This window comes from Nerophis ophidion, linkage group LG24 (assembly GCF_033978795.1).
Source record: "Nerophis ophidion isolate RoL-2023_Sa linkage group LG24, RoL_Noph_v1.0, whole genome shotgun sequence".
Taxonomy (NCBI): domain Eukaryota; kingdom Metazoa; phylum Chordata; class Actinopteri; order Syngnathiformes; family Syngnathidae; genus Nerophis; species Nerophis ophidion.
The window spans coordinates 29,886,890-29,900,153 of NC_084634.1; the positions used below are offsets into that span (position 1 = coordinate 29,886,890).

At 40.7% G+C, this 13,264-nt stretch overlaps 1 protein-coding gene across 6 annotated transcripts in view; it reads right to left on the minus strand.

Annotated features, from left to right (window-relative positions):
• Positions 1–13,264, minus strand: part of lama2 (laminin, alpha 2) — a 522,186-nt gene that overhangs the window by 361,037 nt on the left and 147,885 nt on the right. For all 6 annotated transcript variants that reach the window (XM_061886159.1, XM_061886158.1, XM_061886155.1 and 3 more), the window contains exons 5-6: positions 11,715–11,905; positions 450–629 (exon numbers count right to left, since the gene is read on the minus strand). In XM_061886159.1, the coding sequence (XP_061742143.1) occupies positions 450–629; positions 11,715–11,905 (371 nt within the window). The remainder of the gene's footprint in view (positions 1–449; positions 630–11,714; positions 11,906–13,264) is intronic.

The window sequence follows — 13,264 nt, forward strand, 5'->3', positions numbered from 1 at the left end:
GTTTTTATAAGAACTTTGCCTTTTCTCTCTTTTAAATGAACAACATTTTAATAGTAATTTAAAATTTTGTAACAGCTGAATGAGTAGCACAGTTACAGTATAAATACATAATTATGAATGAATAAATGGCATCTTTGTTGTTCATAAGCACATTTAAAAGTCGATGGAAATATTACAGTTACGTTTTATTATCTAACTAATCGTTACGATAGTCGATATTAGGTGCAGCCAGAGTTCAATGTGTACAAACCTTCAATAAATTGGGACCTTTTGTCGGGCTTGGAACCCATTATCCATATTTACTCATGGAGAAATTTGCTTCTCTATATGAACTTTTTGATTTATTAACCTTGTTCAAGAACTAATCAAGTTCAAAAACTGAGGGACGGAATAAAACAAAAACAGACGAGACAATGAGAAAATAAACAGGTGCTATAGTACAGCCTCACCCGTCTGGTGACAATAGGATCGACATCCCTGGGGTCTCGCAGGGTCAGGGTCATGAGGTCGGCGTTGAGCGTCCTGATCCTCTGGAACACCAACCTGATGTAGCGGGCGGAGGTAAAGTTCAGCAAGGTCGGGGACGGGTCATCTGCACTGGGACGGCCATTGATTAGAGAAGCGTGGATCTATACGGGGGAAGATGGACACATTGTGACATGGAGCTACAAAAATCAACTGGAGGTAAACATTAAAGGTGCTTTGTGTGGCAGAGGTCAGAAGTCTCTTGGGTTGGGAAACGACATGGTGCAATGTTCTATTTTTGTTGATCGATTTGCATTGGAAAACGTTTTTTAATTGTTTTTTAGTGTCTAAAGACGACTCTAAAGACATCGTTTGACTGTAACAGTTCCCCCGGAGTGGCTTTGACCAGGAGACAGTCGGCGTTCAAAGTGGCCAATCAGACATAAGGGGAACAAGGGTGGAACACCGTACATGTAGAGAAAGAAACAAACATCAGGAGAGCAAAATGAGTCCGCACTCGAAGAGAGACCACGCATATGCAGAGTGTGAGGATTTTGGCACTAGTCTGATGCCATACTTACCTTTGGGCCTGATATGTGAACATGATACGGCTGTAACATTAACAGACATTTTCACAAACCCTCAGGATTTTTTGCAACGTATTAACTGCACAGTCCACCTTTGCACATGCTGGGCTCAAACCGGAGACCACGAGACCCTATTGATTGATGATTGAGTCAAAATTTCCTTTGTCAAAGGACTTTTATTTTGATATTCTGTGACTGCCTGCTACCAACTTGAGATAACTTAAGTGTGTTTCATTGCTGGTCAATGTTACAAAAATTACTTTTAAAATATAATTAATCATAGTAACTCGTAACTAACGGAATTACTCTTTAATAAATGTAGGAACTAGGAAAAATAATGTGTTACTTAAGAAACTCAAATACCTGGCATCTGCAGTGGAGAGATGTTTCATGAGAGCAGAGTGTGTGCCTTTAAAAGTCGGTGTGACGCCAGTGAGAGCACGCTCAGAGCTGCATTTTAGCACAGCTGTGTTTGTTAGCTTAGCAGCAGCAAGTTTGCTAGCAGCAATGTTGCATCTTTTCACTGGATTGTGTAGTGCTAGTTAATAAAGAGTTATCAATGTGCTTCTCCACAAACAGGGTATTGGAGGATTGTAAATGTGCCACTTTAATCATTGATTTGTTGTCCATTATTCACTTTTAGTACAAGTAGCTGTAGTAGTGTAGGGTTATCCCAATACTGATATTTTAGTACCTGTACCAAAATATATTTTGTTACTTTTCAAAATAAAGGGGACCACAAACAAAATGTCAGTATTGGCTTTAACAAAAAAAAACTTATCATACATTAAACATATATTTCTTGCAATCAAAGAACAGTTTTGGCATTAATATAGACAACTTTTCTTTTAGTAGTAAGTAAACAAAGGCTCCTAATTTAGCTGCTGACATACGCAGTAACATATTGTGTCATTTGTCATTCTATTATTTTTGTCAAAATGATGGACAAGTGGTGAAAAATCTATTATTAATCTACTTGTTCATGTACGGTTAATGTCTGCTTACTTCTCGTTTTAACATGTTCTATCTACACTTCTGTTAAAATGTAATAAGCACTTATTCTTCTGTTTGGATACGTTTTGGGCGATACTGCAAATTTTGGTATCAGTGTTTTAGAAGTAGCTAAAACACTGTCGACACTAGCCTCGAGCTAGTTGGCCCTGTTTAAAATACCTCTTCCAGAGCGAAGCTTCAGTGTGAAAAGCTTAACCTTTATCGTTTGTTTTCAAGCCAAAATACGCCCATTCTACATAACAGTTCCTAACACTTTTGTTCAATTCCTTGTTCAATTTATTCAATATATTCACAAAAATTCTGTTTTTGTCTAGAACAGAATCCAACAAAAACTGAGGTACCACGGTATTGCATTTGTAAGACAATGTCTAAATTACATTTAAAGGGGAACTGCACTTTTTTTTGGAACTTTGCCTGTCATTCACATTTCACAATGTTTTTCTTTTATTTATGCACGCTAAATATTAAACAAATGCGATCGAAAGTCAGCTTACAAGCTTGGAACCTTAAAAAGCCCTTAAAAAACATTTATTTAGGTTTTATATACATGGTGTAAGTATACCGTAGCGAAAGGATTCAAATGAACCCATTCCTGGGTGAATCTCGCAGTTTTTGTAATGCAGTCTGCCGAAAGTGTTTGCAAACTGAGGCTGTGGTCAAAGTTGGAATAGCCAGAATACACTTATTAGAATATTTAACACTGTACTGCCATATGGCTGGTAAAGTGGATAGTGCAACCCACCAATTCGTTACGTTTCATGTGTCGGGTAAACCATGACGAATGGGACCATATGAATCCCCTTCCTACTGTAAAGTAGTAAGGGCCACATTTATTATAACATTTAATATTTACGTTATTTTGATCATTTGCATAGGTTGGCATTAATTAAAAAAAACCGCATCACAACATTTGCATTTTTTTAACATCATCACTAATTACTGCTCACTGCAGACTTTGAGAGGCAACAAACAAATTAAAACATCACTTACTGTACATTGTTTGTTGTCAATATGATACCGACAGACAAAATGTTGTTATAGTCCGGTTTTAGATGAAGAATGACTCACACTCTTCATGAAAAAAAATGGGGTGGAACCAAGCGTCTTTTCTGTTATGACCCATGGCCCGGATCATAGTTTGTTTTCCCTTTGGATTTACTGGTTGTTTTAGTTCTGTTTCAGCACCCCTGTTTTGTGTTTTTCTTGGTTGTCATTTGGTGCTGATTATGCTCACCTGCCTGTGATTAGTGTTCGGGACGCTCACCTGTTTCCGAGCACAAATTAGAGAGCTATTTAGTCCTGCCTTTCCGTCTCTCTCATTCTGGTGCTTTTGTTTGCTTTACGCAACTGTTACATTTGATGATTTCTGGTTCCCCGTGGTTGTCTGGCGCCAAGTCCCGTTTTAGCGTTCCTCATGAGCTATCTTGTTAGCGTCCCGTGAGTTGGACACACTTGTCTTGTTTGTTCCTGACTTTTTGTGTGATGTATGCAAATAAATCATTCTCCTACATGCACGCTGTCTCCGGAATTACTGCCGCATACTTGGAAGAACAATCCGCGCATCATCATCATGCCTCCTCGCTGTTACATTTTTGTGTTAATCTCGCCATTCCCGGGTCAAAATTGGCTTTCAAAGTGTACCAACTTGTTGGATTAAATTCTCATCCTTCTACTTTCCAGGTGAAAGGCATGATTTAGGATCTACAAATAACTTTCACAAGCAAAGGAAGTACCTTACCACTTGATGATGTAAACATAGGCACACACGCTAGGGATCACAGCGTCGCTATAAATAGTTTGTGTACGTTAGCGCTTATGATAACAATACCGCTAATACTTAGTTAATATCATCTACATGCTGCCGCTAGGTGACATCATACGCAAATACGGTGTTAGCTTTCACTGTTATGCTGATGACACCCAACTCTACATGCCCCTAAAGCTGACCAACACGCCGGATTGTAGTCAGCTGGAGGCGTGTCTTAATGAAATTAAACAATGGATGTCCGCTAACTTTTTGCAACTCAACGCCAAAAAAACGGAAATGCTGATTATCGGTCCTGCTAGACACCGAACTCTATTTAATAATACAACTCTAACATTTGACAACCAAACAATTAAACCAGGCGACACGGTAAAGAATCTGGGTATTATCTTCGACCCAACTCTCTCCTTTGAGGCACACATTAAAAGCGTTACTAAAACGGCCTTCTTTCATCTCCGTAATATCGCTAAAATTCGCTCCATTCTGTCCACTAAAGACGCTGAGATCATTATCCATGCGTTTGTTACGTTTCGCCTCGACTACTGTAACGTATCATTTTCGGGTCTCCCCATGTCTAGCATTAAAAGATTACAATTGGTACAAAATGCGGCTGCTAGACTTTTGACAAGAACAAGAAAGTTTGATCACATTACGCCTGTACTGGCTCACCTGCACTGGCTTCCTGTGCACTTAAGATGTGACTTTAAGGTTTTACTACTTACGTATAAAATACTACACGGTCTAGCTCCAGCCTATCTTGCCGATTGTATTGTACCATATGTCCCGGCAAGAAATCTGCGTTCAAAGGACTCCGGCTTATTAGTGATTCCCAAAGCCCAAAAAAAGTCTGCGGGCTATAGAGCGTTTTCCGTTCGGGCTCCAGTACTCTGGAATGCCCTCCCGGTAACAGTTCGAGATGCTACCTCAGTAGAAGCATTTAAGTCTCACCTTAAAACTCATTTGTATACTCTAGCCTTTAAATAGACTCCCTTTTTAGACCAGTTGATCTGCCGTTTCTTTTCTTTTTCTTCTATGTCCCACTCTCCCTTGTGGAGGAGGTCCGGTCCGATCCGGTGGCCATGTACTGCTTGCCTGTGTATCGGCTGGGGACATCTCTGCGCTGCTGATCTGCCTCCGCTTGGGATGGTTTCCTGCTGGCTCCGCTGTGAACGGGACTCTCGCTGCTGTGTTGGATCCGCTTTGGACTGGACTCTCGCGACTGTGTTGGATCCATTATGGATTGAACTTTCACAGTATCATGTTAGACCCGCTCGACATCCATTGCTTTCCTCCTCTCCAAGGTTCTCATAGTCATCATTGTCACCGAGGTCCCACTGGGTCATTATTGTCACCGATGTCCCACTGGGTGTGAGTTTTCCTTGCCCTTATGTGGGCCTACCGAGGATGTCGTAGTGGTTTGTGCAGCCCTTTGAGACACTAGTGATTTAGGGCTATATAAGTAAACATTGATTGATTGAATATCAGGGATGGGAATGAAGATTTACAAAATCAGCTGAAAATGTTTTAATCCTAAAACACAAACATTTTGAAATCCATGTTAGGTTAGTATGCGTTTCCTGCTATTTTGAGTCAAAATCTAACAACATTCCCCTGACCAAAATTTCACATTTATTAGCAAATATTTTCATAAAAATGTATCATGTGATGAAATTTATGCATACAAGTTTACACATATCAAATTCTTGCATACTTTTGGATTATAGACAAAAATACGCCTACAAATGGATTAACCAGAATTCAAAGTATAAAAATGTTGAAATACATAAGATCGTGTATTGTATCTCTGAATGGACTCGTCTGTCGTAGATTGGTGTGAGAGGAGCCGAGTCGGAGGTGGGAGGCTTCGATGGTAGATTTGAGGCCGCATTTGTGACGATGTTTGACTTCAGCTTGAAGGCAGATCCCAGTGAAAAATTACTTCTCCGTAAAGTCACTTTACTTAGATGCCTTGCCGATTTCGCGTAGTCAAAGAGTGCCACCTTTCCCCGAGATCAATAGTTCACAATGTCCTTGCAATACAATATAAGCACTGAGGCCAAAGATTAGCCAGGGACACGCCACCTGAGCCCCGGTGAGATGAGCGAAGAGGGCACAGCACGCAGGGATCCTCTCGCCGTCCCGCCGACCAGTCGAAACGCCCGCCGCAACAAACAGCGACCAAAAAAGTCGCGGTACTCCAGCGGAAGTGCAGAGATCTTCACCGCGTCAGGATGTGCCAACCAAGCTTTCACTTCTACCAGTCGGCCGGATCGCACTCCTCGGTGTTTCCGCTTCCTGGGCAGCAGCGTGTTCACCCGACGGAAGCACTGGGGTAGGTTAGCATAAGCACGAAAAAATGAATCAGAGTCTCTTGCATTGTAAAGTTCACATGACCGTACTGACTCCACTATCCTCAACAACTCCTGGAGTTCATACACTACAAGTGAGTCGATGGTCCTCAAAACACACGTCAAAATATCCACAAAACAGACAGCAGTGCTCAGAGGCAAGCTTTTCTCTTCTATTATAACAAATTATATAATATATATTATAAGAATACGAGTGGTGAAGAAGTAGCTGAGCCGGAAGGCAAAGCTCTCAATTTACCGGTCGATCTACGTTCCCATCCTCACCTATGGTCATGAGCTTTGGGTCATGACCGAAAGGATAAGATCACGGGTATAAGCGGCCGAAATGAGTTTCCTCCGCCGTGTGGCGGGGCTCTCCCTTAGAGATAGGGTGAGAAGCTCTGTCATCCGGGAGGAACTCAAAGTAAAACCGCTGCTCCTCCACATCGAGAGGAGCCAGATGAGGTGGTTCGGGCATCTGGTCAGGATGCCACCCGAACGCCTCCCTGGGGAGGTGTTTAGGGCACGTCCAACCGGTAAGAGGCCACGGGGAAGACCCAGGACACGTTGGGAAGACTATGTCTCCCGGCTGGCCTGGGAACGCCTCGGGAAACATAGTCACTTCGTCTAGCAAGAGCTAGACGAAGTGGCTGGGGAGAGAGAAGTCTGGGCTTCCCTGCTTAGGCTGCTGCCCCCGCGACCTGACCTCGGATAAGCGGGAGAAGATGGATGGATGGATGAATGGATGGAGTTCAGAAACGCTCACAATAATTGAGGATCAGGGACTAGATATTGTCGGCAAACGACGCGTGCATACGCCTGTAACGGGCAATGTCATTGGTTGATGTCGTCAGCTGATTTGTAGAGCTAGCCAATCTGTTGCCTTAACACATTGGCATTATATCATATAAATGACCGGCGGCACCAAAATCGGCGGAATTCTGCGGATCCGTGGAAAATTCCCATCCCTGTAATATTCAAGTCACAAAATGTATGCTTTTAGAATGTTCTTTTATGGGCAGAATATTTTTTTATTTACGAGTTTAGAATGTAATACAAAAAAAAATTACATTCAACGTCATGTCTTTTATAATGATTGTGAACGACAGACACAATTCTCCTTTAAAAGGTGCAGTTACCCTTTAAAACAAACAAGCTTTTATGATTGCGACAAATTATACCGAATCTCCGCAATGAAAAAGTTTAGCTTTAACAGTCGACTAAGACAAAGGCCAGTCAGGGCCACAAAAGTGATGGTTTACTTGAGGCTGTGTGTGTATCGTATAAATACAGGGTGTATATATACTGTATATCTGGTGATAGCCAAAGAGTAGGCGAGGAGAGCGTCACAGTCAGCTCGTCTCAGCAACGTGGCCAAAAACAACATTTGGCATCTGCCAAAAATACCTCAGTTGTGCCAAAAGTGTGTATGGTTGGTGTGGGCGTGGGGGACACTTGCAAGCTGCACACTTGGAAGTCATGAAGGAGATGTGGCTGTGTAGGTGTGAACACATTATGAGTGGCACGGCGGCATTGTGCCTGCATGTGTGTGCGTGTGTGCGCGTGAGACATCGCCTCTGACTCATTATAGTTGCACTGTGATCAGACGGCGAGGGAGCTGTCAACCACAAGCGCGTATGCACACACACTCACACTTTCAGACTCCTCCGTTAGTTGCAGCTCTTGACATCTCCTCGCTCACACCCCCTCCGGTGCTCCCCTAGAGGGTACACAACACACACACATACATATACAGGACAAACACACAAGACAAACAGTTGCACCCATGGGGAAATGCGCACACAATATCCAGACAGGCAACTACAATTAGAGGCCTATGTGGGAAATGTAGTGTTTGGGTGTGTGTGTGTGTGTGTGTCTGTTGGTGTGTGTCCTGAAGCCTTCAGTTCATTAATGTCAGTTATCGCAAGGCCGTTCTCAGCTCTTACTATGCACACACGCACGCACGCACGCACGCACACACACACACACACACACGCACACAAACAATTGTAGCTAGATAAGAGTGAAAACCTGTGTGAGGACAGGTTTTTTTAATGAAAACAACCACTCTTCCCATAAATACTACACTTATATACATTAAAATCTAACTCAGTCGGAAATAATTATCATATAAAAACAAAAAAAATCCTGGTAAGTATCACTCCTGCTTTAGAAAAACCATGACAACACAGCAAACATTCAGTAAACACAGTTGAAAATTTGAGTACACTATCTTATTTGCAGACTAATCTTTGGTAAAAATATGGCCTTTAAAGGCATATAACAAAAACAAGGTAATGACTTAATGGAAAGGTATTCAAAGTCCGGCCCTTTGCAGCCCATAACTTGCTTTTCATTGGCTCAGTGGTATATTGTAACAATGTTAAAAGGTAAAACTCTTACATTTTTATTATATCCCTGAATCCGAAAATGTATGTCTTGAAGTATATTTTACTACACTAATAAACAGGAGACAAAAATAAATGTTTGGACACCTTAATGACATTTGTTGAATGCCTGTGCATACATTTGAATCCTTGTTCCGCTGTCTTCCAACAGTAACCTGGATGATGTTGAGTCGGCTTGTACTGCAAACGTGGACTCGCTTCCTGTGATTATGGTTTAATTCTGTGTGCGCAGTCTAATAACTTTTAGTGCAAGGTAACAAAAAAAATCCTGTAATTTTTCAGGTCATGGCAGCGTCAAGGGGCGATAAACAGTAAGTATGAAGCAGATCCAACAATGGATGCAGTTGTTTTACTAGAGATGTCAGGCACTATTATTGGCTGCTATTACACACCCTTTGAGGGAAAAAAAAAGAGGAAAACAAACAAAAAGAAGAGGAACATTTTTATTAGCACTGTGTTCTGCCACGCAACATAGAACATTTTTAAAATCAAGATTACATTTTCTGTGTATGGGTGCATTTCGACACTATTTTACCGTCACAATCTTTGGGTTGGCTTTTTGACAATTATAAATTCAATTTATGCACCGCATATTTTTTTTTTTTGTAATTTACTAACATTATCATAAATGAAAATGTAATGTAAAATTCTAAAAACATTCATGCAAAGAACTCCGAAAACGTTGGCAACTCTATCCTGTAGCCACGCCCACTTAATACCCACTACGCATGGTGTAGTGGGTAGAGCGGCCGTGCGAGAAACCTGAGGGTTGCAGGTTCGCTCCCAACCCATTGACATCCAAATCGCTGCCGTTGTGTCCCTGGGCAGGACACTTCACCCTTGCCCCTGGTGCCGTTCACACTGCTGAATGAATGATGAATGAATGATTGGTGGTGGTCGGAGGGGCCGTAGGCGCAAACTGGGAGCCACCGTCAGTCTACCCCAGGGCAGCTGTGGCTACAGATGTAGCTTACCACCACCAGGTGTGAATGAATGATGGGTTCCCACTTCTCTATGAACGCTTTGAGTATCTAGTAATAGATATAAATCTAATCCATTATTATTATTGTTAATATTATTATTATAATAGTAATATACTCCCTGTGATGTGACCTCTGTTTACATTCATTTTGTGAAAAATATATTTTCTCGTTGGCTACTAATCAATGCTCTAGAACAGGGGTCTCCAAACTACGGCCCGCCTGCGGGAAGTCCCAATATATATATATATATATATATATATATATATATATATATATATATATATATATATATATATATATATATATTTATATATATATTTATATGTATATATACATACATATATTATATCTTGTTTTTTCTTAAATAAAGCATTTCCCCTTCAATAACGTGACATTTCGCCGCAGTCGGGTGAGTGTCTGGAAAGTGTGCGCTCTTTCAGTCAATATATATATATATATATAAATATATATATATGTATATATATATACATATATATATATATATATATATATATATATATATATATATATATATATATATATATATATATATATATATATATATATATACAGTATATATTGAACATGTCCACAAAAAATCTAGCTGTCAACACTGAATATTCCATTGTTGCATTTCTTTTCACAGTTTATGAACTTACATTCATATTTTGTTGAACAACTATCCAATAAATGTATTTATTAAGTATTTATGAATTGCTGCTTTTTTTAAGAATACTTCTAATAAATTTCACTTATCCCTTGGCATATCTTCACGTACTCCCAGGGGTTTGCGAATCCCTCAATAATCAATCAATCAATCGATGTTTACTTATATAGCCCTAAATCACTAGTGTCTCAAAGGGCTGCACAAACCACTACGACATCCTCGGTAAGCCCACATAAGGGCAAGGAAAACTCACACCCAGTGGGACATCGGTGACAATAAGAGGACTACTGCTCCACAACTTTTACGCGCTTTTACATCACACAACCAAAGTGACAGCTCTGTATCATGCTGTGTGAGACCTGTGCAGAACAACATCAGTGGCTGCAAGACGTACTTGTTCAACAGCCATGCAGGTCACACTGAGGGTGCCGTATAAACAACTTTAACACTATTACAAATATGCGCCACACTGTGAACCCACACCAAACAACAATGACAAACCCTTTTTGGGAGAATTTCCGCACCCTAACACAACTTAAACAAAAGAGAACAAATACCCAGAACACTTTGCAGGGCTACAATATACAACACCTCAACCGACGCAAGTAGGGAGGGTGGGGGCGTGGGAGGTTGGTGGTAGCAGGGGTGTGTATTTTATAGCCCGGAAGAGTCAGGTCTGCATGGGATTCTGGGTAATTGCTCTGGTGTGTTTATATTGTATTACGGTGCGGATGTTCTCCCGAAATGTGTTTTGTCATTCTTGTTTGGTGTGGGTTCACAGTCTGGCACATATTTGTAACAGTGTTAAATGTTTTTTTACGACCACCCTTAGTGTGACGTGTGTAGCTGTTGATCAAATATATCTTGCAATAACACACGTGTGTCTCACATGGCCAGATGCAACATACAACTGGGCTTGCACGCTGTCAGTTCAGGATGTAGGAGGCGATAAAGGCAGTGCCATTATGGCACTCCTTGAAAATTGTTGATCTGGTGAAAATTGACAAGGGCATCGAGAGAATTGGCGCTCTGAAATTCAGGGTTCTCCCGGGAAAATTGGGGACGTTGGCAAGCATGACCTATCAAGCGCCGTCCATATTAAACTCGCGAGACGCACCAACATTAAATTGTCCTATCAAAGCGCGGGCCGCATGTTTGAGACCCCTGGTTTAACTGATATAGAGAGCAAGCTTCCGCAGCTAGTGGGTCCACAACAATGAATTCTGTTTTATTTGATCAGACGTTTTAATGCTGTGTTACAGACACTGTTTTGAAACAATTAAGGTATCTAAATAAACATTTACTCATTTCACAACATATATATCTGCAGCTTAAATATGGGAAAATGTTTTTTTTTTTTAATTCTAAAATTTAGTGGGCGCGACTTATGTAGAATATATTTCTACAACCTGAAAAAACGTTGAGTAAAACTTATTCTGAACTATGTCAGTCATACTTGAACAACATAGTTTACCTCTCCATTCTCCAGGGGTTGAATCTTGGAATAGAAGGATGTGCAGATCACTTCGTCATCCCTCGTGTACGATGGAGGTCCTGTGTTTGGGTTGATGTTGAAGCGGGTTAGGCACTCGGTGTCTGTCATGGCGTAGTACTGCCAGGGTTCAAAGGTCGTCCCGTCTATTGAACGCTCCAAGATCCAGTTACCTGCACACATAAATATTTTTTCTTGTAAAGGAGTGTAAATAAATTGGAAATTAGGAATCAAAAATGTCCCAAAATTTCATTGTGGGGTAACGTGTTTCTGGAGAAATGGTGCAAATAAGAATAAAACAATAGTAGTCTAGTTGGGCTGTGAAACTTTGGGCAACATACGATTCGAATCGATGAGAATCTTAAAAGTAACGATATGATTCAGAATCGATTCTCAATTCAAAATCAATACTTTTTTAAATAACATTGGGTGCTTGTTCTATGATTAACTACACTCCTCCATAGAAATAAACAGTTCAGATTAGTTTATTTCGAACATGCATACAATACAATTACAATGTAATGCATTACATACTTCCAATTGTTTCATTACAGCATGTCCGAAAAAGGAGTAGGAAGAAATTGATCTTAATTAATCCTACCTCATTCCAAATCATAGCAGTTTTATCCCATTTCTTTGTTCTCTGTTTAAAACAGAACAGTGAATAAATAAATAAACCATAAGATTGGCAAAACGAATTGTGTGAATGTGAGTGTGAATGTTGTCTATCTGTGTTGGCCCTGCGATGAGATGGCGACTTGCCCAGGATGTACCCCGCCTCCCGCCCGAATGCAGCTGAGATAGGCTCCAGCACCCCCCCCGCAACCCCAAAATGGGTCAAGCGGTAGAAAATGGATGGATGGATAAGTAAACAAATATTAAACATGTAAATAATCTTGTAGTTTGCAGTCTCTTAAACTGAACCATATTAGTTATTTGTTTAATTTCTTTGCTTAATCCATTCCATAATTTTATTCCGCAACTGATATGCTAAAGGCCTAAAGTGTTGTGCATGCATACAAATGCAGCTCTGATAAATTTCTATATTACTTAACAGAAAATTGGTTTTGTTTGATCACATTGTACCGAAATATTTACTAAAGGGGCTGAAGAGGACAGATTTTGAGATCATTATCCATGCGTTTGTTACGTCTCGCCTCGACTACTGTAACGTATTATTTTCGGGTCTCCCCATGTCTAGCATTAAAAGATTACAGTTGGTACAAAATGCGGCTGCTAGACTTTTGGCAAGAACTAGAAAGTTTGATCACATTACGCCTGTACTGGCTCACCTGCACTGGTTTCCTGTGCACTTAAGATGTGACTTTAAGGTTTTACTACTTACGTATAAAATACTACACGGTCTAGCTCCAGCCTATCTTGCCGATTGTATTGTACCATATGTCCCGGCAAGAAATCTGCGTTCAAAGGACTCCGGCTTATTAGTGATTCCCAAAGCCCAAAAAAAGTCTGCGGGCTATAGAGCGTTTTCCGTTCGGGCTCCAGTACTCTGGAATGCCCTCCCGGTAACA